Genomic DNA, 27,650 nt, shown 5'->3' with positions numbered 1-27,650 from the left:
AAGGTTATGGAGCACCAAGAATAGGGTTACACTGCCAAAAAATAAGTAATTATTTTCAAGAAAGTGGTTGAACTTTTTATTTGGCAACTTTATGTATGCTTCTCAGCTTAAATGCCATCAAAAAAGTTACTGATAGAAAAATAAGCAAGATAGAAAAAAACACTCATTTAAAGCTGTCAGTATAGCCTCAACTAGACACTCACATTACAGCATTTTCTTCATTAGCTTCATTTTTCATCACCAGGGGTTAACTTTGGATTCACTTTGATACAGCAGGAGGAGGCATAAATGTGTCATCCATCATTATATGCAATCAATGTTACTGGCTGTCCTTATGTATCTGTGCAAAATAAAAAAACTGTACAGCCAGCAACATTGATAAGGGGGCGAGGCCTAGGCATTGATTCATGTCTTCTTGCACATTAATTTACATAAGTACGGCACATGCTATGCTAATTCAATTACACTGTTAATGCACACCGCGAGCTTCTGTACTGAAACTTACAATATGTTCTCACGTGTCTGCCAGGTATAAACAAGAATAGGGATCAATAGGGAACAAGAATAGGGATAATGAAACAGGAATTTATCTAGCACAAATAATGTATGCACTACTACCTGCCTGCCTCTAAAACTTCAGGTTTTTCATATTGACTGTCTCTCAAAGGGATTAGCAACATGGACATTAAATGGCCTGTGATCTGAGCTCCCACAAGCTATTAAATATAGCCTCACTGTGTAATGTTATGCGGAGAATATCTGTACTAAGCTTGAGTGTGAATTCAGGATTAATTGTAATCTTGTATTCTACTGCTGTCGCTGTGTAGACAGAAGAATATGTTGCGTACACATTTTTCAGTCACGGCCTCGGAAGTCTTTGTTTCTCTGCTTTGTGCTCTTGCTTTTTATTTCCCTCTCACCGCCGTCTCTAAAATGTTTAAAAGTTCACTGTCACTGTCACCATGGCAACTGTCATTTTCTGTGATGCTGAGCATCACTTGCAGCTTCCTTCTATCAGGCATCGCAGTTGTTTGTCGTGTTTTTTTTCTGTGTGTGCATGTGTGTCCTTTCCTGGCTTCATTTGTCTTAGGGTGCAAAATCAATTCTTCTCTCATGTTTACATTTTGCTTTGTGCTGATATCTGCAGAGTTTAACGTAGCACTTTAATAAACTAGCCAGCATGAGCCGTAAAACTATGTGAACTATGTATTTTGAATTAATTGCTACACAACATAGCAGCATATCCTTGAGCAGTAAGATGGACTTGCCTCCTCATTGGCTGATGGTTTATCCGTGTCAATATAACATAGTACTTGATGAGGTGGTGCAGTGCCTATTTTGGGCTTTATTCTGCTCTCTGATACTCCCATGGCTTTCCATGATTTACAGCTCAAAACAGTCCTTATGTTCCTCACTCTGGTGTCTCCAAAAACCATTATTTTAGCCCCTGTCTGAAACACTGAATCAGGGAACAGTTAGGAGATCCTTATGTGATGACCTCATTATTTCAGCAAGTTTGTGAAGATCTTGTGAACATCTCATGAGGATCACGTGAAGATCTCATGCTATATTTAGAGCTGACTGTTTTGAGTAATATAATGAACTTGTAGCGGTTCCAAATCAGTATATGTTAAGTATGAACATCCAGCATTGCTGCTTTATATCAGAAAGCATAATACCCCCTCTTTAAGTCTTTCAGGATCTGTGTTAGTATGTAACTGTTACTATGGCTTAGGGTAAGATGGGATCTTTCTCCCACATTTACTTGACAGCAGTGACCCTTATCTCTATAAATCCACAATTTCCGCATGTAGAGATGTCCCTATACAACACTGACTAAGCTGTCTTCACTCTCCTCTCTATCTTTCTAAATGCAGCGCACTCCAGGTTAAAACTCGTGATGATAACAGTCTCCTTTGGTGTGCCAGACCAGACCCTATACTGTTTCTATTTATACAACCACCATGGACCAGCCGGGGTTTAAATATAGATGCTGAGTCTGGATTCTCTTCTTCATCTGAAATGCATGAATAATTGAGAAGGAGAGGAGATGAGGTGGGATTCATTCAGGAGACGGATGGTCCAGGCATAGATTTCCTCCCTACATTAGTAGTTTACTGAATGGGGATGTGGTGCACTTTGTGCATGAAGGAACTGTAAAAGCTGGGGAGAGGTTTACCCCTGAACTGGCTTTTTGAGACTTTTTTATGACCCCAAAGAACACGATGTTCTGTGGGGCCAAATGAGGAAAAATTGTGATAAATAAATGATGATTACAAAAAGAAGCTTGGATATTTTGAATGCCAAAGGTCGGTTGAATTCTACAACTTGTTCACAGGGGTGTTTCCAAAGCGACAGCCAGGGACAGAACTGAAATCTGACTAGTCATCCCTGATTCAACTGAATGATCCCAAAATATGATTGACTGTCTATCTTTTTAGAGGTTATCAAAATAGAAACTCCTGTCATAGGTGCGGTAGATGTTGATGATGATGGTCCCCCCAAATATGGTCTTCATTTGTGCTAAACATGGGTTGATCTTTGCTCTCTTATTGGGCTTCAACGAGTCTGAAATCCGCATTACACTGACAAAGCGCTTGCTGGTTGGTGATACCCTCAAAGCCTTCACATGTTGTTTATTCTCCTCAAACACATTCTTGTAAAATGATTATTGAATAAAAGCAGATAATAGTTTAAAACAGACTTAATGGTCACTGCCAAGGGAAAGGCAGTGCTGTAAAACAACTTTTGTAACAGTGAGCATAGGCGAGAAAAACTAAAAAAAAATCTGGTTCTGGGGGTTGAAAGCCCAAAAATGCTGTTGGTGGACACAGGCCCCTAAGAATACTACTGTAAAGGTAAACAAATACTGAGCCTCTGTAGATTAATATTTCACAACTTTTCAATTTAATGTATTTAGTTAACTTTTTTTTTTTTCAGGAAAATACATAACTATTTTTTTTATAATTAAATTTTAGTAGAAGTAGATATGATCAGTTGAAACAGTAAGGGTCACTGCCTTCTAATAGCATACATCCTGTGTCTGTGCCCAAGACTTGGCCAACCAATCAAGAAGTCTTGGCTGGGCCTCTGCTGTATTACAGTCTCACAAAAATTGAAACAGTGCACAACAGTATACAAAAAAGAATAAAGAATGCTGAAAGTTTTATTCAAGAGCTTTACCGCCAAACCATTCCAGATGCGTTCAGGTTCATCTCCATCAAAGCAGCAAATCCGATAGCTTTCAATTTAATGTCAATGTGTGAACTCAAACTGGCTCTGCTCAGTCAGATCCCTCCAGGTCAGCTACGTAAGGCTTCTGTTTTTTGCTGGGTGTCAGAGCAATGACACTGCCACTGAAAACTGCACTGAGACAATATTATTACATCTGGCTGACTTTTGAAATAAAACAACTATGTTAACACCAGATCATATTTAACTTCAACAACAAACCGACATCATGAGCAGAGCCAGGCCAATAGTCAACAGGTTTGAGGTTTTACAGCCCTTGTGGAATGAAGAGAGGTTCATCATTGGGTTGGGAATAGCGGGACCTCCTAAAACTACAGCCTTCTAAGCGTCTGGCTAAGTGCCTGACTGAATATGTAGCCTGGGTAAGTTGATGTATGTGAGAACAAGCAGTCAAAATGAAAGGGAGATGGAAAGGACACAAATCTGTCTTTGGAGCCAGGGCTTGCAGCTTTCAAGACTTCAGCACAAATCCAGACAGTGTTTTTCTTTTTTTTGCCATACATAAGAAACATATTCATTCAAAGACTCCTAACCATTATTAGAAATTAACTAAAGCCTCTGGGAAAGTGACTGCCTGTCAAAGAGACATCCAGCAGCTTTAATACCTCAGACGTGAGGTCATAACCAGAGGTCACTGGTTTTAATCCATCCGGCAGCATCAGTTCTGCAGAAAGCTAAACTCACAGGTCCTCCCCTGAGGCGTCACAAGATACAACTTCTTCATCTCTGTGAAATGTAGGAGGTTAAGATAAATGAAGCACTGCTGCTCAAAGTTACAAGCACAAGTGATGGAGGGTGTGGAGGCTACAGCTGAGCCACTGAAAATGTGTGTGTGCGAGTGCATTTGTTTCATCCTATCCTGCTTGAGGAAATGTGGAAGACACAGTCTCCTCCCATCTCCATGGAAACCCCATCTTGTTCACAGGCAGAGAGGCACAACCCGTCTACATTCAGAATCAGGCGTGTGAATGACTTCATGTTATTTTATGCTCATATCATTAACTCTCATGTGATCAATCACCGACAGGGATCGGTGCTATTGTTGTGTAAATTTATCAAATCACATGTGCCTACACATGACGATTGAGCACTTTCTCTTTTTTAAAGCAGGGTCAAAAAAATCTGTGTAATGCTGCAAATGTTATGCATGTAAAGAAGGTGATGCAGACAACAATCGACCACAGGAAGAAAATCTAAGGATAGAATCAGAGACTGTGGCTGCACAGATGGTTCAAAGCTACAAGAGCTTTGAAAAAGGTACAAATCAGGGATAGAAGAAGCCGAGAGGGAGGGATAGACGGAGGGAAGGAGGCTATGTCAGACTCGCTTTTCACAAGCAGGTCCACGTAGCCACCTCCTGTCGAGCTTCAAGGGGGTTGTCATGGTGACAGTGGCTGGCAGTTGAGGCTGTAGGAACGTTGCATGGTATCCCTGTGGCCTCAGATGTAGCTCAAGGGATGATGGGAAAGAAAGCTGAGGGATCTTGATCAAAAAAAGGACTGGATTTACTCACCTGAGGATAAATATTTCCATTAAGTCTGCTCATTTCATTACGAGGCAGGAGTTAAGAGTGTTAGCTGAGCTTGTTAGTCTGTGCGGTGTGTTTCCCTGGGTGAGAGTTGGCAGTGCAAACAGGTAAGGGTGTTGGGACTCACAGGAACAGGAGATTCCACTGCTGCAGCACAGCAGTGAGTCTTTTTTTCCTGTTGCTGCTAATGAGAGATTTGCCATCTGGAGCACTGGGAGTCTGGGAGTTCCTCACCTGTCACTTGGGATGCCACCAAACTCAGTATAGTGTGAGGACACTACCTGAGGTGTGCCTACCTGAGCCTGAACCAACTAAATAACCAATCTGACTTAATCATCTGTGAGAGGTTGACACTTCCAACTAGGTGTGGATTGTATCATTGACTAAAGCTTTCTGTGCATCAGAAACTAGCTTATAACTTTCTTTAGCACTCTTCTGTTATCCCACTACTTCTAGATAAACTTTCATCATTGATCTCGTATCATCGCAGGTTGTCACAGGCACTTTTGTGTGTTTTTCTGAGCATTTATTACGTATAAGCATCGAACATTTTTATTTTGCACATTATCTGTCAAATAGACGAGAGTTTTTAAGTGAAGAGGAAAAACGTAATCTTTTTTCCCTTTTCAAATGTAATGTTAGCATTAAGAAACACCTTAGCTAGTAGCACTGCTAGATAAGAAGTAGCGTTATCCTAAAACTAATATTACAACAAAAGAAGTGATAAATGTTGACTTAGATAAGACAGTGCATACCTTTATATCCAATTGTGTGACATTTCACAGAACATGTTAGCAATCCAGCATCTTAGCTAGCAAGTGGCTGTGTGGTAATATAGCCTTTGGATGGTTTTGTACGGTGTAACAGAATCACAAGTACAATAAAAACTTTATGAAAGTAGCTTTTTAATGTTAGCTGTTGTATGGTGGTCGCATTGTGAAATTTTATTAGTTTTTTATATTGTATTACGCAACACAAGCATTCAGCTTCTCCCTGGCCAATAGTTATTTTAGCCTGTGTATGGTTTAATGCTAATATTAGCGGTCATAATTTTGTAGCTAAAGGATAATTTAATGTTCTTTTTTAATTCATTAGAGCCTGTAGATGCCCCTTCTATTTTCAACTATTGTGTTAAATCTTGAAGTGTTGTAAAGGTTAACATTTTTAGGTTTTGCTAAAAATACAACAAATGTATTTTAATACATTTGTTCATTGTGAACGTATAAGACTTTTTCTACCCCAAGCATATGTCAACTTGCATAAACTTGAGTCTAATTACTCTGCTCCAGAGAGGAAGTTTCCATGTGACTTTACTGCATAGGGGTCTTTCTAATCACAATTTTTTTGTGTTTTTCTGTAATTCACTTGGTTTTTCTAACAGTTATGACCCCAAAAGCTGAATCTACCAACATATATTCTTTTCTTGTAAAAAATTAAATCTGCAGACAAAGCTAATCGCATGCCTTACACCACTCAACTCACTTCCAAAGTCACAGACAAATTTCTGTAAGCCAAAATCAGATGTTTTATTACATATTTAACACATATCAGTACAGCCTCTGAATAAAAATCAGGATTTATTGGTTAAAATCTGTTTCATGAGAAGCTCTAGTCTATATAAAAAGTAACAAAGTTCAAGGTGTCAACCTTGTTGAACAAGTGATAGGTTCACAGATGAATGGACCTGACCCTGAATACACCAGTATAAATCACACTATAAATCACTCCTCCTGGGGCAGAGCCAACATAAAATCAGGACAGGGTATCCAAACCAGAACTGGTGGCACAAAAGCAGTGACAAGTGCAGTGAGATATCCACAGTTCAAGCATTTTCTCATTTCTAAGCCCTAAGTGTGCAACCCACTGGAGAGCAGACACAGTTATAATGTGTTGTCTCTTTAAAATGACTTGACTCTTGGCTTAGTCCCTTGACAATCGGTGCAAAAACCGACGTGTGTTCTGTTGGTGTATGGGAGTGCCATTCACACCAGTGGTGCCCCAGATATCTTTTGAAACATCCTAATGAGGGCTGGTGTCACCTTGTCCTGCAGAAGATGGGAGTATGTGTGGATTATTGTGTCTTTGGAGACGCATGACGATGTGCCAAGAAAGACACAAGCCAGTGTGATCTGGCTTTGTTTAGAGACACAGTGGGATTTCCTGTCATTCAGCACACATTCTCTCTCCATCTCTTGCACACATGTTGTCTTTTCCTCTCCTCTAGATATAAATATCCCTCCCTTCATCTTGTCTTCCCTTTAGTAGGCCACCGAGAAGCATTTACTCTCATATCTGTCCATGTAATCTAGTAATAATAATATGCTATTCATCACAGCTAACTTGCATGACATAAAGGACATCATTTTGGGTGTTGCAGCCATTAACATCTTTTTTTTGTCATGTGCGCCTTTGTGTCCGCTGAGGAGTCTATAAATAGTTTGTAATTGCATTGATGCGTCTGCAATTATGTCTGAGGCTCCATTCAACCTTTTCCTTGACATATTTATTTTTGGCTCTTTTATGTGCTCTGAAAGGTTTATCTTAGATTTGCAGAGCAATAATTTGATGAAATTAGCACCCGCTAAACCAAACAACACACACTATTTGAGATAAAGCAAAACTAGGAAGGATGAATTAGCGTGTGGTGTGGAGAGAGGGGGGCTACAGGGACATTCTGCAGGCCATGGGGGAAATGTTCAGGGTTTCCTCGTGGATCTTGACCTCATAATCATAAAGTAACACAGCAGCTGAAGAGCGCCTTCATTAGCGACCTTTTTATAGCTTTTCAATCCTATTACCTCTGCCCTTTTAGTCCTGTTATTCTGTAGTTACAGCCTCCCACATCTTGAAGATGTTATTTTGTGTTTCATAGCAGCATGTCTTTGTCTTTTTTTATGACTCATTGCAATTGACCATATTAACAAAGCTGCAATTTTCCTCTGATTTTACGCTCAGGATGGGAAGCTCAAGCACCATTTAAATGTCACACTAATGTGTGCTAAGTTGTTGTGTAAAATTTGGGTATCTGATGAATCATTATCATTTCACAGCTCTTTAACTTCTAGATAGTGAAAATACTTTAGATAAGAGTTTCTATTTCAAGCTTAAGCAACACAATTGACAACCAACATGCTAAAACAACACCTTGGTAGCATTCAGCTAACACTTTGAATTGCTTTTAGCCAGAATTTTAAAAGATAAACTTCCTTTGCCTTACATATTAGTTTATATTATTGTAAGCTATATAGTAGCCACAGCTTACATTACTGCTTTCTTAACCACACAATGAAATAAAAAGCTAGCTTGCCAGGAACTTTCTTTTGTAATGCTAGCAAAGAAAATTAGCTGCTAAATTGTGAAACAGGTAACAGTTTTGGTGGTGCTACACAATAAAATAGAAGAGGCGTGTTTTTTGCTAATGTAAAGTTTGCTGCCAAAATACCAGTGAGGCAATGGTTTTGATCCAGCTGTTTGTTGCCTTCAAATGAAAGTTGTAAAGACGAATCACTAAGTTTTGGGAAAGACTTGGTGTTAAAGCGGCAGCTGAAAAGAAAGAGAACAGTGTCACAAAGCAATGGAAACATGGACAACATTTTGTCTGTTCAATTAATGTTGCAAATGGATTATTGTGTTGGAAATATAATGTAAACACTACATCTGCCTGACAAGGATTGTCATCTAAACTTCAAATCAGAACGACTACGTTTCGGTTATATTTGATTCTACGGCCTCTGCCATCTCTGGAAATATTACCATGCAAAGTGGCAACTTGTGAGCTTCAAAGCCTCCGAAAAGTTTTGACTTGCATGTTGTGACTATCATGAGAGTGGGCTGGTCATTAAGGTGTCTTCTTTAAATTCGGTACACAGCTTGTATGCACCAGTATCTGCAGCTAACAGGTTTTGCAGTGTTGCATTATACAATAGGAAACGCTTTTCTAATGTTATGACAGGGTGTTGTTCCAATTTGAAAAGTACCCAATGTCCTGCCAAATTAACTCTCTCTCTTGTTCATTTTGTCATTAATAGGAAAGCCATGAAATCACTGAGGCTGTTGGATACTTTTCAGTAACATGTCTGAACCTTCAGTACATCAACTCGTACAAAACACTGATGATGAAAGTATGGTGTCAAAAGAGGAAATTGGCCGCTGTTTTTGGTTTCTGGCTTTTACTGAGCTCTCACAAAGACAAAACATCCTGTTGTTTGCTCTCCATTAATTCTCCATTGATCATTTTATATTCCCTTTCGATCCCCTCTTTTGTTTGGCTCTCGTCAGCTCCTCTTTTGCTTCCCAGTCTCGGCACCTTTCTCCTGCTCTTGAAGTGTTTGATTCAAATAGATTTTCACCAGGGCAGGAGGAGGGGAGCACAGAGGGGAGAAAATAAACAGATAGGGTCATTATTCCCATCTGCTGTGACGCTATGGCAACAGTCTCCTCCTGCTCTGATTGGTTGTAGATAGGGTAGCCTCTTTAGCCAGCATCTTTACTCAGGGGAGTGGACTCAAAGTCATTAGACCCTTGTTAAGGCTCCTGCTGTCAATCACCAAATAACAACTACTGCTAATGCCCTACTTCTGCGGCTCATAATTTCCTCTTGACAGTGTGGAGGGAAACCCTGTGTCATTTGTTCTGTGCTGGCCATTGGTGTGTTTGTTTACACGCACAACTGTGTGCAAATCCAGTTGATGAATTTGGATTTAATTAAGCTCAGTATAAAAGAAGAGATGAGACATTAACTTTGTAAATTAGTTTATTTTAATTAAAAAGCATTCAAATAGTTTTCTTGCACAGAGAGTTTTGCTCTTGTGTTTAATGAAAGTAAGCTGTGCTGAAATTGTGTTGTGATCTGAAATGAAGTAATGTCCTGTAAAATATATTTTAAACTCCTCTTCAACTTATTTTGTCCTCACCCAGGGGCTAGTGCCAAACAAACTCAAAATTTAAGCTACAGCCTCCAGCACTTAGTGTCCTGTGTGAGGAAAGTTAATAATTTCAGAGTACAGTTCATGAATGGTGCTTTCAGTTTGTAATCAAAATTTGTAATTCTTTATGTTATAATACCAGTGTAAGAGCATCAAAATGACTGTGAGTTATACCAGCAGAGCCATCTTATTATTTACACCAATTTCTCAGGCTAATCATAGGTCAGACAGGGTCAAAGAAGAGACATACATCACTTGTGGCTTTGCTTGACATGTTGCAATAAAGCTATTATCTTCGGGATGAAAACAAGGCTGCCAAATGTCTAACATGGATAATTGTTTTAAAAGACTAATCAATAAAAGATTGCAAAACTTTAAATTGTTCATCTTCTCTTTACAGATATAAACAATATTAACACACATTTCAAAAGCTAGTGAATCCAAATCATATTATATAAAAGAAAAATTAAAACTTGTTCAATATACACAGATCAGTTTTAAACTGTTCCATAAAGGCTTCTTCTTCATGAATTTGAAATCTGAATCACTGAGTATGAACGTAACATTTCAGGAACATATTTTATGGAAGAATTGTTTATCTTTTTTTATGGCACAATTTGAATTGGACCTTTTCCATGGGCTGCTGTTTAGGGGTAATACTATCATATGACATACAGTACATGCAATACTATTACACTATGAAAGGCAGCTTTTCCTGTTACAATAATGTACTGAAACTGAAGGTGTTTGTGTCAAATTGTGTTTGTGTAATATAGTTATAGTTTGTCATATATCGCACGAGAAATTTGAAATCCACTTGGCTTCATCATTAGCTTTCTTGTTATAAAGGGATACAGATACTTTTTTCCTGGCATGACACTTTTTTTTTGCTAAAACTGAATTATTTCACATTAGATTAGAAGAGCTGAGTGAAAAATATGAGTTGGTTGATAGACTTTGGTTGGCTGACACTCATCCTACATAAACACCATTGTGATTATCATTATTTTTAAACATGGATCATTTTTAAAGAGTGTCCTTTTACGGTAAAATAGAGATTTTATGTCTTTTTTGAACATACGTTGTTTTCACATAAAGTCCTCCTTGATACTCTTTCAAATATCTGGGCTGTAAATGAGAATAATGACACGGCACAGGCTAGATAGTAAAGCAGCATATCCTCTGGTGTTTCTCCCTGTGGTACAGGTGCAGTCGCTTATCAAACAGCATCTCAAGCTTCAAGAATTGTGGCCTTCAAAACAAGTTCTGTGTTTACAGCTGGAATGCTGGTGGAGAAGCTGGGGGCTGTCACATTGTGCTAAAGGAGGTGTTATCTACCACCACTTGCTTGCTTGTTAGTTTGATTGGTGGAGTATAAGTTGGATAGTGGGCTGGTGTGTGTTTGTCAGAGGGCATTTATTCTGACAGACTTTCCAGGATTCTGTACTGTGTAATGAGGATCTGGCATCATTAAGTGCTGTGGATTTTAATGAGGACATCCTTTTCTTATGTTATGAATGTGTTTTTGTGTCATGCAAGTTGCAGGTTAGTGTTTTTACAGCACATGATTTTGTCTAAAAAATAACTGCTGAAAATGTGATATGATATTGATAAGTTATAGAACTTAATGTCAGTCTGGTGTCTCTGGTTACAGTGCACAAAAATAGACAAACTCATTTGAGTGATAAATACACATTTTAAATGTCTCCACATTGAATTATTACCAACTGCAGTAAATCAATTGCAATGGGTACCAATTTTAGCATAAAGTAGACTCCACACAGAAATATATGCATGATTGAGCCCTTTACTTTTCTTTTAGAGTAAGATACAAAGCAAGACAGTGATGGTGACACAACTTGATCCATGCTGTATCTGCTCATCTCCTTTAAAATCCGCTATGTTGATAAGGGACTACAATAAACCATCAACCCTTGATGTGAATAAAAGTACAAGATATGTTAAGCAAACACTACTCATTCTCCTTCTACTCAAGATCTCTCCACTCATGTTAATTTAAGCTTAACAGGCGAGACTGTTTGATTTTATTTTAGTAAAATAAGACTTTTGATTGATTTGGGTCTTGAACCTGCAGTATACACCCTCTGTACTGTCTAGTGAATAAAAAATGGGGTGTGCTGGTTTAATTGTAAACACCCCTTAATGTGAGAAACCTAAGTCTCAAAGTCTCAATAGATATACTAGTATGAATAGTCCATATCTTAAGACTAGAAATTGAACCTCTTCTGAGCTAAACTAGCATACCTGTGACTAGCAGGATAGTGAAAACAGATGTAACAAGGAAGGGCCTCACGGATGCACAGAAAGTGCAGGTTGTGGGGGGGTGGGGGGTCGACACAAGGTTACTGATTAAAAACCCATGGTCCCTGATTGAGAAATTATTGGGCCAGAGTGATTATTTGAGCAAATTTCAGTGTAAAGGAAAATGGCAACCCTATCCAAGGAGTTCTCCTATGCCTCATTCTGCCATTATGCTTTATTAAGTGTTTTGATTGATTATTTAACGTCTGTTTGGACTCACTTGTTTCCTACATGAAACTTAGTGAAAATGTTGATGATATTCAAATACGTTGTGGAGATTTTTTTTTCAGCTGGCAGTAAAGTAGGTGACGCCAGGGATCAAACCGTTGACCCTTGACTTAGAGGGTGGCCCACTCTATCTTGGAGCCAATGGCCCTCTACAAATATGGTGGATACCACTCAGAAATCAGGATTTTTCAATATTTATGTTTAGTCTGACAATCACAGACACTGGAAAATGTTCACAATAAGAAACCAACTGTATTCTGTGACGCCTCTGCTACTGAACATTAGCTTCCACTCAAGCAAACTCACTCATGTGGATAAGCCTGATAAGTGGGTCATGAATAAATAAGCAGTCCAAGTCAATCCAATCCATTAGCTCTAAGCAATCAAACACTTAGTCAGGCATTTATTAAAGGTTTGATTGGACTTTAAGTTTGTATAAAATTCACTTATGGTCATCACTTTCATACTGTAATCAAACCCTTCACTCCTTGATATGCAATTATTCCATCAGTTGTAGGATATAATTGTCTCTTTCGAGTGGGGAACATGTTGCATGCAATAATCTAATCCTGCTTTCTTTTAAACATTTGTCTTTCAGATCCTGGCCATCATCTCTATCCTTTTCATCGTGCTGTCTACCATCGCCTTGTCCCTGAACACCCTCCCAGAGCTGCAAGACACAGATGAGTTTGGCCAGTCCACAGACAACCCACAACTGGCCCATGTTGAAGCCGTTTGTATCGCCTGGTTCACCATGGAGTACCTGCTTCGTTTCCTCTCCTCACCCAACAAGTGGAAGTTCTTCAAGGGTCCACTGAATGTCATCGACCTGTTGGCCATCCTGCCCTATTATGTCACAATCTTCTTGACAGAATCCAACAAGAGCGTGCTTCAATTTCAGAATGTTCGTCGGGTGGTTCAGATCTTTCGCATCATGCGCATCCTTCGTATTTTGAAGCTAGCCCGTCACTCCACGGGTCTTCAGTCTTTGGGCTTCACTCTCAGGAGGAGTTACAATGAGTTGGGTCTGCTTATCCTTTTCCTGGCCATGGGTATAATGATCTTCTCCAGTTTGGTGTTCTTTGCCGAGAAAGATGAAGAGGACACAAAGTTTAAAAGCATTCCAGCTTCTTTCTGGTGGGCTACCATTACCATGACCACAGTAGGCTATGGGGATATCTACCCTAAAACTCTCTTGGGAAAAATAGTGGGGGGGCTTTGTTGTATAGCTGGAGTACTGGTGATTGCCCTTCCTATTCCTATCATTGTAAATAACTTTTCTGAATTCTACAAGGAGCAGAAGAGGCAGGAAAAAGCACTTAAACGAAGGGAGGCCCTTGAGAGGGCAAAGAGGAATGGTAGCATTGTCTCCATGAACTTGAAAGAAGCATTTGCTCGTAGCGCAGAGCTAATGGATGTGGTAGTAGAGAAAAGTGAAAGACCACATGACAACCACCTGTCTCCAAGTCGTTGGAAGTGGACCCCCAAAAGGGCTGCATCTGAGACCAGCTCAAACCGATCCTTCAATGCCCAGGAGTTAGGTTCCCCCAACAAGGCCAGAGCCACCAGTCCCCAGAGGCTAAATGTTCAGAAGCTAGAGGAGATGTACAACCAGATGGCTAAGACACAATCCCAACCAAACCTCAATGCGAAAGACAGGGGCTCCAGAGCTGGCAAACACAGAGATGAAATAGAGCTTGGGGACATCCAAGATCAAGGGGCACCTGTTCTAGGAACCAGAGAAGGAGTGGGGGACATGAAAAGTTTGTCCAGCATTGACAGCTACATCAGCTGCGCCACAGACTTCCAGGAGAATCCACGCTTCAACCACAGTCCAGCAATGGATCTTGGTCCTCAGGAAAGCAACCGGTTCTCCCACAGCCCAGCTTCAGGTTTGTCCCTTCATTGCAGCACAAAACTGGGGCAGCAAACCAGTGGGGAGCATGAGCCCAAGCTAAATAATCCTGTGTCTGTTTCAAAGCCCTCATATTCTGAAAATGCACGAAAATTCTTCTTTTCTGGCAACTCCTCAAAAACCCTGACACCCAAGGTTAGCTATCGCAGCGATGGAGAGTCAGGCTTGTCACCACTCTCGGACAGCTCAGTTGTGTCAGACAACTCTCTATTGAGCCCTGAAGTTTCTGTCTACACCACTGCCAGCAGCAGAACTCCACCAAAGTCTCCAGAAAGTACTTCCCTTGCCCCAACTGTCTTCACCTTCCACGACTCCTCCATCAGTAAATACATAGACGCTGATACAGATGACGACGAGCACCTTCGCGATGTCTCTGATACAAGTCCCTCAGAGCGTCTTTTAACTGGCTCAAGCCCAAAACGGGGCATCAACACTAACTACCAGAAAGGGATGAACCATTTAGAAGCAGCCCAAAAAATGCTGGGCCAGAATTGCCTGTTCCCCATTGAAGGAATTCGGGGAGTTGCTCATGAGAATCATGTAGGACCTGAGTTGGCACGTAGGTCAAAGGTCGAGAGGGGGCGTCAAAATACTTTGGATAAAGGCCTCTGAGGTTCCAGGGGGGCAGAATAAGCTGGAAGCTGGGGACAGAGTGTTTTATGGAGACACAAAACAGACTGAAAACACTCTACAGGCCTCAGCCACAGGAAGAGGGCGAGACAAAAGGTCTCTGGGAAACAATTCAAGTTACAACTGACCTGAGCATGCCGTCAGGCATTGCACTCAGGGGGAACATGCTTGGTGAATACTCTGGGAGAAAAACACTACTAAATTGGAGAACGTCACTGCCCCTCCTTCAGTTCATTCCTACAAGCAGGACTACACACCCTCAAAACAAGAAGGCACTCCCAGGCAGCCAATAGATTGGCTCAGAGATCCTCATTGAAGCAGAGTCATTGTAGATCTTGAGTTGTGGTCGTAAAAGGTGTAACCCAACTTCAGGATAATTTAAGCAGCAGGTGGTTTTCTCTATATTCTCCAGGAAGATGATCCCAGCTGCCCGCCATTTCATTACCCAATTCCAGTTCATTTTGTAGTCTTGGAGATACAGGAGAGGACCCAGAAGCCTATAAGCTACTTACTTGTGCCCTCCATTCCCAAAACTGGCCTTAGTCATTTACATTTGTAGGAGTGTGCATGTCTGCATTTAAGTGTGTGTATGCATGTGTGTGAGTTTGTGTGAATGTAGATGGATGACCAAATGGTAATTAATGTGTGCACATTTTTGAGATTGTCTCACCTGATTTATTTTTATATAGAAAAGAAGAGGAGGTTCCTTATAGCAATGTGTGGTTTGCTAGTTGGCTGTGTCATTATCTCATGTAAAGAGTTAAAGGTTCAATGTCTTGGCACAGAAGCTGCAGTTAGAGGAGGATGCAGCGCATAGATTATCTCATGTGATGCTCCTTCTGTAACAGTATTTTGCTATTCTTCATGTTATCATGTCATGGTGAGAATGGATGACACTTTTAAACCGTTGAATATCCTTTCAAAACCTCAGTATTGTTTTTAATGGATGGTTGGGGACCAACATTTTTTAATAAGGGCAAATACAACAACTAAATGTAACAAGCTGGATTGCTGCATAAAGCGTGAAATTATGAAACATGCATGCGGCCAAACAACAAAACAAAAACATGAGACACTAAAAATTAAATATTCAAATATTCTTATATAATTTTTATGCAGCAAGTTATTACATAAATAAAAAGGTTTAGCATCCATTTGTCGTCATTTAAACAACATGAAAGCAGCCAAAGAGACCTCACTCTCAGATAGTGGAATATGCATGTTTGGTTCTGAAAGCTGGGTACTTTTTCATCTCTGTTTAGTTCCTCTAATGTCAAAATTTGTCAGCACTGAATTTACACAACCAGGTTCAATTCACCACAATTCAGTTGTAAATGCCCAAACTGAACTCATGCATGAGCACACACACACCCACTTAAGATACATGCAGGTACAGGAGACTATCTTCAGGCTACATATATATACTTAGTTTCCATGGAGACTGCAGCTTTTTTCCAAAGGCTGGCAGCAGCTAAGCAACCATTTGTTAATTTAGGCGTGAAGGTCTGGTTGCATGTAACGTAAGTTAAACACATATACAAGAAGACACACGCACATTAAGGCATGTATCCATACAGTGACAGGTATGCACAGTAGTCACATGCTAGCAGAGCCACTCCTCACTGTGCATATTTATGAATACTGTGTAAAGGCAGCATTATGATGATGTAAAGACCTTGTACTTTGTTACGTTTACGTCTAAAATCTTTGTAGCACTACATAAATACTACAACACTCCAAACCCCCCGATGCATTTACTATTATTTGTTTACATAAGCACTTAGCAAATGAAACAGTCTTGCATAACAAATTAGCTGCAGTATTAAGGGAACATATTACAAGACTGATCAAATGCTTCACATAGAATATAGAGCAACTAATGTTTATTATCTGAAGAAGCATAATTTGTCCGGTCTTTGTCATAATCCAACCTGAAAAAGTATAATCTTATAATAAAATGAGGAGCCTTATTTATCTTTTCAATACAAGATGAATACATATTAGACTCAACCTATTGTTTTCTAGTCCCTTGATATAAATCTGAAGGTTTAATGTTTGCACTGCCTATATGAGATTCAGGAGCATGTATGTCTAACGAATGAGGAGAAAAAGACAAAATTGTTTTGAAAAAAATCATGACCAACAGTGACAAAATATATGTTCAGAATGGTTGAAGAGTCAACAAAAGGTGATGACTTACAATTTTTAGTTCGTGAGAGTTACACAAACCCTGATTGCATTTCCTCTTTTTAATCACAGAGTTGAACCATTTCATATTGCTCCTCCATAGTGAGAGCACCAGAGGTGTGAAAGGAATAGCAATGACTGTGAGAGGCAGAGGGAAACGTGTGTATGTGTGTGTGGCTTTCTGTGCACGCTGTAAATCCAGGGCATTAGAGCAGTGTGACTGCCACTAAATGGAGAGAGAATGAACAGTTTCCAACATGAATGTATGCATGTCGGGGGAATCCTGCTTTTGTTTGCGGCATATTCCATCTGCTGTTCTCATAAGAGGCAGTGACACAACCTGTAACACCGAAGGGACTCTGATCGTATGAGGATTACTTGTGCGCATATTTAGTATTTGAAATGCAGCTTTGTTTGGAGCTGTGATGGGAGGGATGGAAAGAGTGTTTCATGTATGTTTTTCAGCATGCATAATTGGACATGGATGGGTGGTTGGAGCTCATGACAAATTCATTTTATGCAGCATCATAATCTCAGCCTCTAAAGCCATTATCTAAAACAGTGTTCTGTATATTTTATATTCAGCTTATCATTTACTTCTGCTGCACATGTACAGCCAAAAGAAAAACAATCACACTCAAAACAGATTCTGAATCATAAACTCAAGTATCATCTGCAAAGAAGTGTCCCTATGTTAAACTACCAAATTTAAGGACGGACGGCGTTTTCCTTTTAGGTTGGCATTTGACTGCTGTTTTCCAACAGTTTTGAGTTTTCAATTTGAATTATCTTCTTTTTTTAATCGTCCCCATCCCTGCTTTGAACTGCTGCTCATTGGGTCATCCCTTTACTCCAGTGGTTTAATATTTTTAACATCTGTTCACACATTTTCAGATCTGCCCCTCTTCTCAGCATACATCAGCATTACATAAGCATACACAAGCATTCAGTAAAACACACTTTCTGACACATCCATTGTGGAGAAATAACTACATCTTAAGATTTATTTGGAACATTATCAGCAAAAAAATACTTTTTTCACTCTGTTGTATTGAAACCATGCTCCCATCATAGCTCTGTTCCCCCCAGTTTAGTAATCACTGCCTTAATACATTCTGCCCAGATTCTGTTGGATAGATCTCCATGTCATTAGAAGTTGAAAATAGCACAGATAAGTGTACACAAGGAAAGCTTTACTGACACAAGAGCTTGGTCCATTACCTTTTTAAAAGCAACATTAAGTCACTGGAAGAAAAACATTTGGTTCACAACAGGTCTATATTTGTTCCTTATTAACTTTAAATTGCTCATTTGTCTATGTCCAATGAAAATTCAAGGTTAATGCATGTCAGATTTTTCCAAATCTTTTAAATTAAAGGCACTGTGAGGAGTTTTCTTGCCATGTTGATTCTGGTGACTGCTTTGGAAATGGGCTATGTTTTTCTGGGATGAGTACTGCGTTTCCCATGGACACCATAACTCAACGTTGTAAAGATAAGGCTCTTACCAGAGCATGCATTTTTGGTAAAAGCAAATACACAAAATAAAGATTTTTTTTAATATAATACTTGTTTTGTTAAAGATAACTTTTCACAGGATGCATGGCGACAAGGCAGAGATTTAATGTTGCAGCCCTGGTCTCCAGCACTGTCAAGATGCAATTAACTAACTAAAAGCATCTTCATATGCCAGCATAAAAATTTAAATTTGAAGTTTCTCTGTCTCGAACATTACTTTGACAGATAATGTTAGTCATTTTGCTAAATGTGCTCCAGTATCACCCATGAGTACAAAACATTACATAAACCAAAAAATATCTACAGCCAGAAAGACTCCTCCTGTTCACTCACTGCCAATGTTTACCAGCCAAACAGGCCCACTGCTGGGTGAGCGTCTATAACAAACTCTGCTTGTTTGAGACCTACATGCAGGCACTGCAAAACAGTATGAAGACATCCTATTTCAGTAAGAGATCCACCCTTTAGAACTTAGCTTAAAACTCCTCACAGTGCCTTTAAACACTTGCAACTTCAAAGAAAAAATTAAAAGACAACTTTGCATGACATCATTCGAAAAAGGCTCAGTTTTACTGTCCGCTTACACAACCTTTTAGGATTTTATGGTAGTCAGGGACCATTTTCCACTGAAACGTCTCTCAGCAACAATGACAATCAATATTCCACGAGTAGGCAGCAAGCACTATTGTTGACAACTGAGATTTGCTATGGGGGTGATTTACACACATATTTATGCACACAAATACACACACACACACACACACACACACACACACACACACACACACACACACACACACACACACACACACACACACACACACACACACACACACACACATAGAATTGCAGAACAATACAATACAAAACAATAAAATGTACTTATAACTGAATACTCTTGAGCTTATTGACAGTAAAGTCTAAACCAACATTCAGCATGATGCCAGATTTGATACCAAGAATGTGACAAGACACCACCGTAATACTTTTTTGAATCACTTTTTTTTTCTTAGTTACAGAAGCCTATTAGAGCCAAAGGAAAAGGCCTGAAGTCAGAATTCTGACTTTTTTCCTCAGAATTCTTTCTTACATCCCACCATTTCAACTTTGATGTCAGTTTTTGTTTTTTAATTGTATTTATTTATTTATCTATTTATTTATTTATTGACCTTACCTCCAAAAAACAATTTTCAGTGGCCCCAGTTCTCTTCTCTGCTTATTTCTGTTTTATTTTGGCACTTTGTCCACCTCCATACCCAAGTATGCCATTGAAATTAATATTTTTAATAACCTTGGAAAAGCTTTTTTTTCTCTAACAAGGAGACATTCTGATGTGAATCATTATGCTTTATGGAGAAAAATGTTGAAGTGGCTTCTAACGTTTCCCCTTTATTGACACAAATAAAGACGAAGAGCACAGATTCTGAAACCTCTCAACTGTACGGTAAAGTAAATGAAAACTAAAATAGAATTTGATGGCCTTGCTAGCTGCTAAATTTATTTGTCAAGAGGTTGAGGTCTTTTTATTTTTGCTACAACCCCACAGGACCCCATTTAAGGTAGTGTCTAGTGAGAAGCACTATTTCAGCAAGTAGCCCTTTCAAATACTCTGAAACTAAATACTGTATTACAGGGTTGGGGTCCATTCAGGATGCCTTGATGGAGTACAAACACACCACATGATACACAACAAAAGGGAGCAGTATTATAGCATGAAATCAATTAAAACCTAGTCCTTATTTAAAACAAACTCTATTTTTTCTACGTCTGAAGCTCTCAGTGGAATTGACCCCAACCTTGCCTAAGCCATCAGTCTTTGTAAAGTAAACTGTTTCCAGGGAATTGAAAATAGATATTTGAACGACCTTAGCCAGCTCTTATACAATGTTGTTTGTAGGTCCTGAGGCTGTCTGTTTTGTAAAAAAAAACAAACACATTTTTACCTGTTGACTTTCTATGCTGTTGTTTCTGTATAAATGTTCTGTTGTTCAGTGCATGTTGTAACTTTGGCGTTGTGACTGGTTGTGATTCACACCAGTAAAGCCAGTACGTGTCATGTAAAAAAAGTGTCTCAATGTCCCAAGATATTTCTATTTCTTATGAAGGCAAAATTTCCCTTGGATGACTCAAAATTAAATAAATAAGATCACTTTACATTTTGATTAGGATTTTTCGCCTTTCATTTTTCTGCTCGGTTATTAACCCTGTTATTTGTTCTGAAAGTTTTTTTGAGTAATAAGAAAAGACCAGATTTTACATTAGCAAAAAGTCACTCAGATTTATCTAGAAATGCCCAGAATTCATTCTGACAGATTGTTCCATGTACATCCGTGTGAGTCAGTGCGTACAGGAAAGGCTTACAGGAGGAGGGAGGTGGTTAGATGAAGAGGAAGCTGTGGGCTGTTGGGCAAGAGCACACCTCCAGCCTTCCTACACGTCTCCATGCTCCCCTGCAACGAGGGTTTCCCACCGCCTGCCACTGAAGAGACCGTCTCCTGCAGAATAAAGGATGGAAATAAACAGTCAGTGCTCTGCATTCAGTACCTCCAAGTGATAATCAATATTGCCATCTAGTGGTGATTCTGAAAATTACATTCACATTCAAGAATTGGGGTGTAGTTATGCACTATATTGAAAAACATGTCATCTAACGCAGTGAAAATGACTGTCTTGTTTTCTCTGTGGATATCTTCACCCATGGTAGCATTATGTTAGCACCTTGTATGCAAACAATCCTTATTTCTTAAAGACATAGTGTTGCATTTTGATTCGTATGTAAATTGTCTCCCTTTACATTCATTGGAGGAGTGGATCCAGGCAACTTTTAGGAGTGTACCACAAATACTGAGCACTTGTTACCAGCTAGTTAGCTTGGCTTAGCTCAGCTTAGCTTAGAAAGAGAAAATCCACCAGCTTTGGCTTCATATTTACAGTAAAGACAGAGGTGTTACAAGACTAACTAATGAGACAATTCACAGGTGTGGATCCAGACTTATTTTGACAGGAAGGGGTACTGACTTATGCAGTCAGTGGTGGCGAGATGTACTAGAGATACAAACAGCTACAAATAGATGTATAGTAATTGCTGTGAATGCAGTAATGCATTCACAGCATATGTTCTTCTGTGTCAAAAAAATTTATTCTTCTTCTTCTTCTTCTTCTTCTTCTTCCGCCCGCTTTTTTGGACCGCTAAAACTTCTGCAAACTTCAACCGATTTTCACCGTTCAAACTTCAAAACGTGTGTTTCAGTGGGGACAAGGGGGCTATGACTCTTCAGAAACTTTTCACAAATACTTTCCGAGATATTCAACGTTTTACGAGATTTCGGTCCCATAGAGATGAATGCGGAATTTTCAAAATTTCCTCCCTTCAGGACATTATTTCAGCCTGCTTCAAACCCTCCTCATTCAGTCATACATTCAGCTACAAACTCCATTCAAACTTCAAAATATTCAGCTATCTTTTGGCTCCATTCAGTGGGTTTCAAATGTTTCCTAGCATTCATAGTTACTTCACAATGACCCTTCAAAGGTCATGATCCATTTCAGCTCTTCAAGCCATTTAACATTGGTGTGTATTGGACGGAATGTTTCAGCTCAGAGTGGGAGATTCAAACGACAGAGCAGGGAGAGGGGGAAACAAGACCTGAGAAACTTCTGGGTAAACTGCTCTCTTGGCCACATTTTTTGAGCTATCAACACAAATAAGCCCTCAGCATGTAAGTAGTCTTGTCCTGCTTCTGACAAAGTGGTTTTTAAAGAAAAAGGATGGAGCCCTTTTTCACAATATGGCCAACTGTCGGGCAAAATCAGCTCCGGCACCCATGTACTCCAATGTTAATTCCTGAGGGGTTTTCTCAGAGATCAGTTAAATTTCCCTCATCTATATATCGCTGTCATGGGCCTATTTCTGCATCTTTAGACATGAAATTAACACAGACAGCTTCCTCAGGGTCTCAGGATTCCTACGGTGTGATCATTTTTCTTATCGGCCCTTTGGTTTTGTCACAGTTGTAGGCAGTTTGACACCCTGATTTCAGTGGAAATGTGTTGGGAATCAACAGACTCCACCAGCTCTCTGATGGCAGTTGGTAAACAATGATCACCATGGCAACATCTGGCTTCAGATGAGCCTCAGCTAAAAGGCTTACATGATTAAAAACTCACACACAGGACACACAGAATTTCATTTTAACAGGGTTTCAGAGATGAGACTTGCATTTTCCCTCAGTCAGGTCATTATTTCCATAACTGTTCTTTAAAATTTAATTCATTGCTTCAAATTTTGAAAAGATGCAGCCATTTCAACTTTAAATTCATTTATCCATTAAACTGATTCATCCATTAGTTTCCTTTCATCCAAGAGTTCATGGCAGGTTAATTTAGCATTCTGCATTAGCAGTTGAGTGCCAGCTTTTCATGAATTATTTCAACCATTTTCAGACATAAATTCAGTCATTCATGTTTAGCATTCTGCTTTTGCAGTTGAGCACAAGCTTTTCAAGACTTAATTCAAATGATTTCAGACATAACTTTAGCCATTCTTGTTCAGAATTTTGCTTTAGCAGTTCAGCGCAAGCATTTTAAGACTTCATTCAGCCACTTTCAGACAAACCTTCAGTCATTAATTTTCAGCATTCTGCATTAGCAGTTGAGCGCAAGCTTTTCAAGACTTTTTCAACCATTTTCAGACATATCTTCAGTCATTCAGGTTCAGCTTTTGTTGCATTAGCAGTTCAGCGCAAGCTGCTTCAGCATTCTGCATTCACAGCGCAATTTCTTCAGAAATTGCTTTTCTAGTTTTGTACGTGGACTTTCTATGTCCATCTCTCCTATCTAATCTAACTTATTACATTAAACTTTTAAAGGGATATTATATTTTTATGTGTAAACTTTATAACTTTGAAAAGTTAAACATCACAGCAGCAATATTAAAAAATCAAAATAATCCCTTAAAAATGGGGGTATTGAATTTTGTTAGGCTTTGTATGATGTGTTATATTTACATTTGAACTGGGAAGTGGAGAATGGGAATGATGTCATCTCTCTCAAAGCACTATTTCTATATATGAACATTGAACAATACTATGTATACAGCTGACTTAGTGTTGAAACACTGGTCAGACATGCTAAAATTAACAGAATATTAAAGGAGCTTAAATACTGTTTACTCCCAGGGCAGTTATCTTTGATGGTAAACTCAGGAGCAGTGTAGATACGCTGACCTCCCAGTAGGAAACTTCGACCTCCGGGGGCGTTCCAGTCCAGAGGTCACCATTATTTGAAAATTATCTGTATCTCTGATGCTGTTTTCTTTCCCATCCAGATAATTTCATGGCTGCATAATTCCTCACCTGGGCTTGGAAACCTAATCTATCTCTTAAGGTTAATTACATTTGACAGAGACAAGCTTAAAATGAGGACAGATTATCATACTCAAAAAACGTTAGTTCTTCAAACTTTTCTTTTCGCTTTACTTCAGTGAAAAAAAGAGTGAGTTGTGATATGACAAATCCTGGTTTACCTGTCTCCCTCTTCCTCCTCTCCGTCTCCAGCACAGTGTGTTTGTCCAGCAGAGAGAGCAGGAGGCTGGCACTCTACACACACACGGTGCCCCTCCTTCAGGTTCTGCATCCACTGATTGTGTGGGTCTGCACTCTGCTGGCACCCTTTTGTCAGAGAGGTCAGCTGAAATTGGACACAGTACCTTGTCACACACGCACACGCACACGCACACACACACACACACACACACACACACACACACACACACACACACACACACACACAGTCACATATTCAAAAGACAAACCCAGAGTAAATGTTCAATTTGAAAGGCACAACAGTGTCATTTGACATTCTTCTGCACTCTCTGAGCGTGTTACCCAATAATGTCACCGCTGTCAGGGATATCTCGCTTCTTCCTGGCGTTGCCATAGCCACCGCTTATAATAAGAGCTGGGACTGTGGGGGGAGCAACCGTGATAAGAACATTATATGTGACCATGTGCTGCATGCCATATAATACAGGGCTTTATGCATGCAAAACAAGTGTGGGTTTGGAAAATGCAGAGGAGTCTCTTGCATGTAATTTCTTCTTAAGAAAGTAGAAACAGCAGCTTTATTTTAAATCTGGTCTAATATTTGTACATGTGGTGCACTTTTTATGTCTTTTGTGTTTCATTTCATGTCCAGTATATTTTCAAGGGTGAACTCTTCACTAGATAAAATCACTCAGTTGTCACTCTTAACCTACATGTTTAGTATGTCAGAGAAGACTGTGTTGGTCTGGCAGACCTGGATCTAGGCAAACTTTTCTCACCCAGTGAGTTGTGACAGTGCCCTCCATGCGTCCAGTATTCTGCACAGCCGGCATGTTCTTCCAGGTGAGGACAGGGTTTGCCTGCGTTACGCGGCTCCTGCAGAATCATCCTGCTCCTCCTGCGGACTGTTGCCTTGCATGGTTCAGCACATCCTGACCACTGAGCCCACTCACTCACCACGCAGGACACGGCTGAGGTGAGCACAGACAAAGCGCAAACAGCTGAGGGTAAACAAAAGAAGCATTGTGGAATTCTCTCCATAGACTTCAATTGGGTTGAGATCAAGATGGGACTTTGATTGCAGGAAATCAGATCCCACGCTATAGATCAGGGGTCACCAACCTTTTTGAGACCAAGGGCTACCTCATGGGAAGTGAGTGGCACAAAAGGGTACTTGTCTGATTAAAAACATTCTCAACAAAATTGCACAGATTACTTTTGAATAACATTAATCATAGTAGAAATGGTATATGAAGAGACTGCTCACAGGTCAATGTTAATTATTTTACAATTATTTTTAATGATTTACAATACAATGATGGAAAGAAGGAGCTCCATTGTGACCAGTGCTGTTTTTTGGAACATGCCTCGCAGGCGATGGCGTGGTGACCCCTGATATAAATTAAGAAAAATCGGAGGGACATCTCTCCACAAATAAGCCAGTCTAAAACAAATGTAACAATACTTAATACATAAGTTGGGAAAATGACTTAACCCCGTTTCAAATTAAGTGTTTTCTAACCCACCTGGGCAAGCCGTCTCATAGTCGTGGCAGCAGTCCTGGGTGGACACGCAGGCCTGGTCGCAGTAACAGGTACCGTAGGAGCGGTCAGACCTCCATCCTCTGCTGACACACGACGGGTCTCGGCCGGTGCAACACAGGCCCGCATCCCGACAACCGGACCGACCCGAAGCCACCAGGAAGACCAACACGACGAGGAACACCGGAGTGAAGGAGCTGCTCCTCCTGCGTACTGTCATTACGAGGGACCAGCGGGCAGCATACAGTGGTAAACCAAAGGTGACGGTTCATACGACAAGAATTATTCAAAAACAAAAACTAATTCTAGACAAAGTGCTTGGATATACAGGTCTGTCTAAGTCCATGAAAGTGTTTGAATGATCTCCAGTCTGTGGTCAGTGAGGTCAATACTTGTTATGTTGAAAGTTATCCATGTGTCAACTGTGAAGCCCTTAAAGGCACAGTCCACAAATGTAAATGAAAGACTTACTTCACACGTGACAATAACTTCAATATTTTTTACTCATCAATTTTGCAACAATCTGGATAAAGTAACTTTAGACTTGATTTTTGGTTTGATTTAGTTTAGCCCATAGCAAGTCTAAGCATAATGTAGGGGAACTTGTTTGTTCTGTTTTGATCATATTAGGTGTTTTTTTCTTCCTTGACAGATAGTCCTATTAGTTTTACCTTCAGCTCCATCTGCAGTGATGTACAAACTTTGTATTCTTAAATGATGAAATTGCTCAGCCGTAGCTAAAACATAATAATAACAAACAACACCCCCTCTGATCAGTATTTGTACATTTTAAAAGATCACTTACATGACCATTTTACACTTTAGTAATGAATCAGAAGTGTAATATTAAGAAAAACATGATAGTAGATAAGGGCCAAAGGTACACCATGGCATGCAGTACAGCAGCAAAGCATGTTAAATTCTTTCACTGCCTCTCTCTGGATCTGCTGGTGGAGCATGCAGCTTCCCAGGTCCATGTGTGCCTCAACATGTGAATAGAGTGGATTAATGAAGCTCCTACGACCAGGGTTATTCATGCAAAAAGAATAACAGTGTGGACAGTGGAGGCCTCTGCTCAAACCAAGTTTGTGACCTTCCATTGTGTGTGTGAAGAGAGAAAGAGAGCGCCAGGACCACTGATCTACTAAAGTTCATTCTCTCTTCTAAAGTTTTCAAAACCATGAGCAACAGAAATGTGTATAGATGCAGTAAAGATACCAACATGACAATGGCTGTCCATATCCCTCAGTATGTCCCCAATGTTCTTCTACAAAAGTGTGGGGCTTTCAGTGTGACTTTTATCAGTTTACTGCTCCTTTGAACAGTGAGAATTTTTTTATTCCAAGAAAATAAATGTTTTTTTAAATAATAAACTTCAGAGCAGTCCTCAAGTACAAAGACAGTTGGGGGAATGTGCAAACTGTAACTGAAAATAGACTTTGATGTTGTGTATTTCATGTAAACCCTTTATTTCTCTGGAAACAGTTCAGAGACAATAAAAGTGGATGCCAGCAACATAATTCAAAATGTTTGGACGGGAGCATGTTTGCCATTGCGTTGAATCACCTCTTCTTTTAACAGAACTTTGTAAATGTTTGGGAACCAAGCTCAACTGTTCAGGGTCTCCTTTTTGTAATATTCATCATGATGTGCAAAAATATTTCAATGGTTAATGATTCAGGGCTGCAGGCAACCTAATTTAGCACTTGTACCCTGATGAATCATGCTGTATATGTGCAGACTGTGGCTCCGCAATGTCTTCCTAAAATATGTGAGGTCTGATCTGAGGAGCAGTGTCTGGATGGCAGCAGAGTATTTCACCCCAAGACCTGCATGTTTCATTCAGCATCAACGTTGCCCACACACATGTATCATCAACCCAGTGCTTAGTTTTTTTTTTTTTTTATGACCTCTAAAAAAAAAGTTCATTTTTTGATTAGCAGGACCACAATAGGGGTTTTCACTTTGTTCCAGTTGATCTTAACCAGATTCAAGTCCAGAGAAGTTGTTTAAAAAGTTTTTGAAAGAGATTTTGACCCCATGCTTTGTTTTCCACTACAGA

General features: G+C 39.7%; 2 protein-coding genes across 2 annotated transcripts in view; one reads left to right on the top strand and one right to left on the bottom strand.

The window, feature by feature from the left end:
• Positions 1-19,350, top strand: part of kcnb1 (potassium voltage-gated channel, Shab-related subfamily, member 1) — a 41,182-nt gene extending 21,832 nt beyond the window's left edge. The window contains exon 3 of the mRNA XM_074667282.1: positions 12,854-19,350. Coding sequence (XP_074523383.1) covers positions 12,854-14,782 — 1,929 coding nt within the window. The 3' untranslated portion in view covers positions 14,783-19,350. The remainder of the gene's footprint in view (positions 1-12,853) is intronic.
• Positions 19,351-20,872: 1,522 nt separating this feature from the next.
• Positions 20,873-25,891, bottom strand: LOC141788371 (somatomedin-B and thrombospondin type-1 domain-containing protein). Its single transcript, XM_074667316.1, has 5 exons — positions 25,574-25,891; positions 24,827-25,018; positions 24,390-24,468; positions 24,029-24,211; positions 20,873-20,999 (listed from the first exon to the last, which is right to left on the bottom strand). The coding sequence occupies exons 1-5, from the start codon at positions 25,806-25,808 to the stop codon at positions 20,882-20,884; spliced, it is 807 nt and encodes a 268-aa protein (XP_074523417.1). The 5' UTR covers positions 25,809-25,891; the 3' UTR covers positions 20,873-20,881.
• Between the last annotated feature and the right edge of the window lie 1,759 nt (positions 25,892-27,650).

The sequence above is a fragment of the Halichoeres trimaculatus genome, unplaced genomic scaffold, assembly GCF_033239565.1.
Source record: "Halichoeres trimaculatus isolate MK-OKI-2021-1 unplaced genomic scaffold, fHalTri1.1 fHalTri1_scaffold_1, whole genome shotgun sequence".
NCBI lineage: Eukaryota > Metazoa > Chordata > Actinopteri > Labriformes > Labridae > Halichoeres > Halichoeres trimaculatus.
Note: the sequence above shows the minus strand (reverse complement) of the source record. Positions and strands in the feature narration are given on the sequence as shown.

Excerpts from the sequence above, each read along its gene's own strand:
- LOC141788371 (XM_074667316.1), bottom strand. The coding sequence starts at position 25,808 with ATGACAGTACGCAGGAGGAGCAGCTCCTTCACTCCGGTGTTCCTCGTC. Across the intron at positions 24,469-24,826 it reads GCACTGTCACAACTCACTGG|TCCCAGCTCTTATTATAAGC; the intron begins GTGAGAAAAGTT and ends CTCCCCCCACAG. Across the intron at positions 21,000-24,028 it reads GAGGAGGAAGAGGGAGACAG|GAGACGGTCTCTTCAGTGGC; the intron begins GTAAACCAGGAT and ends TTTATTCTGCAG.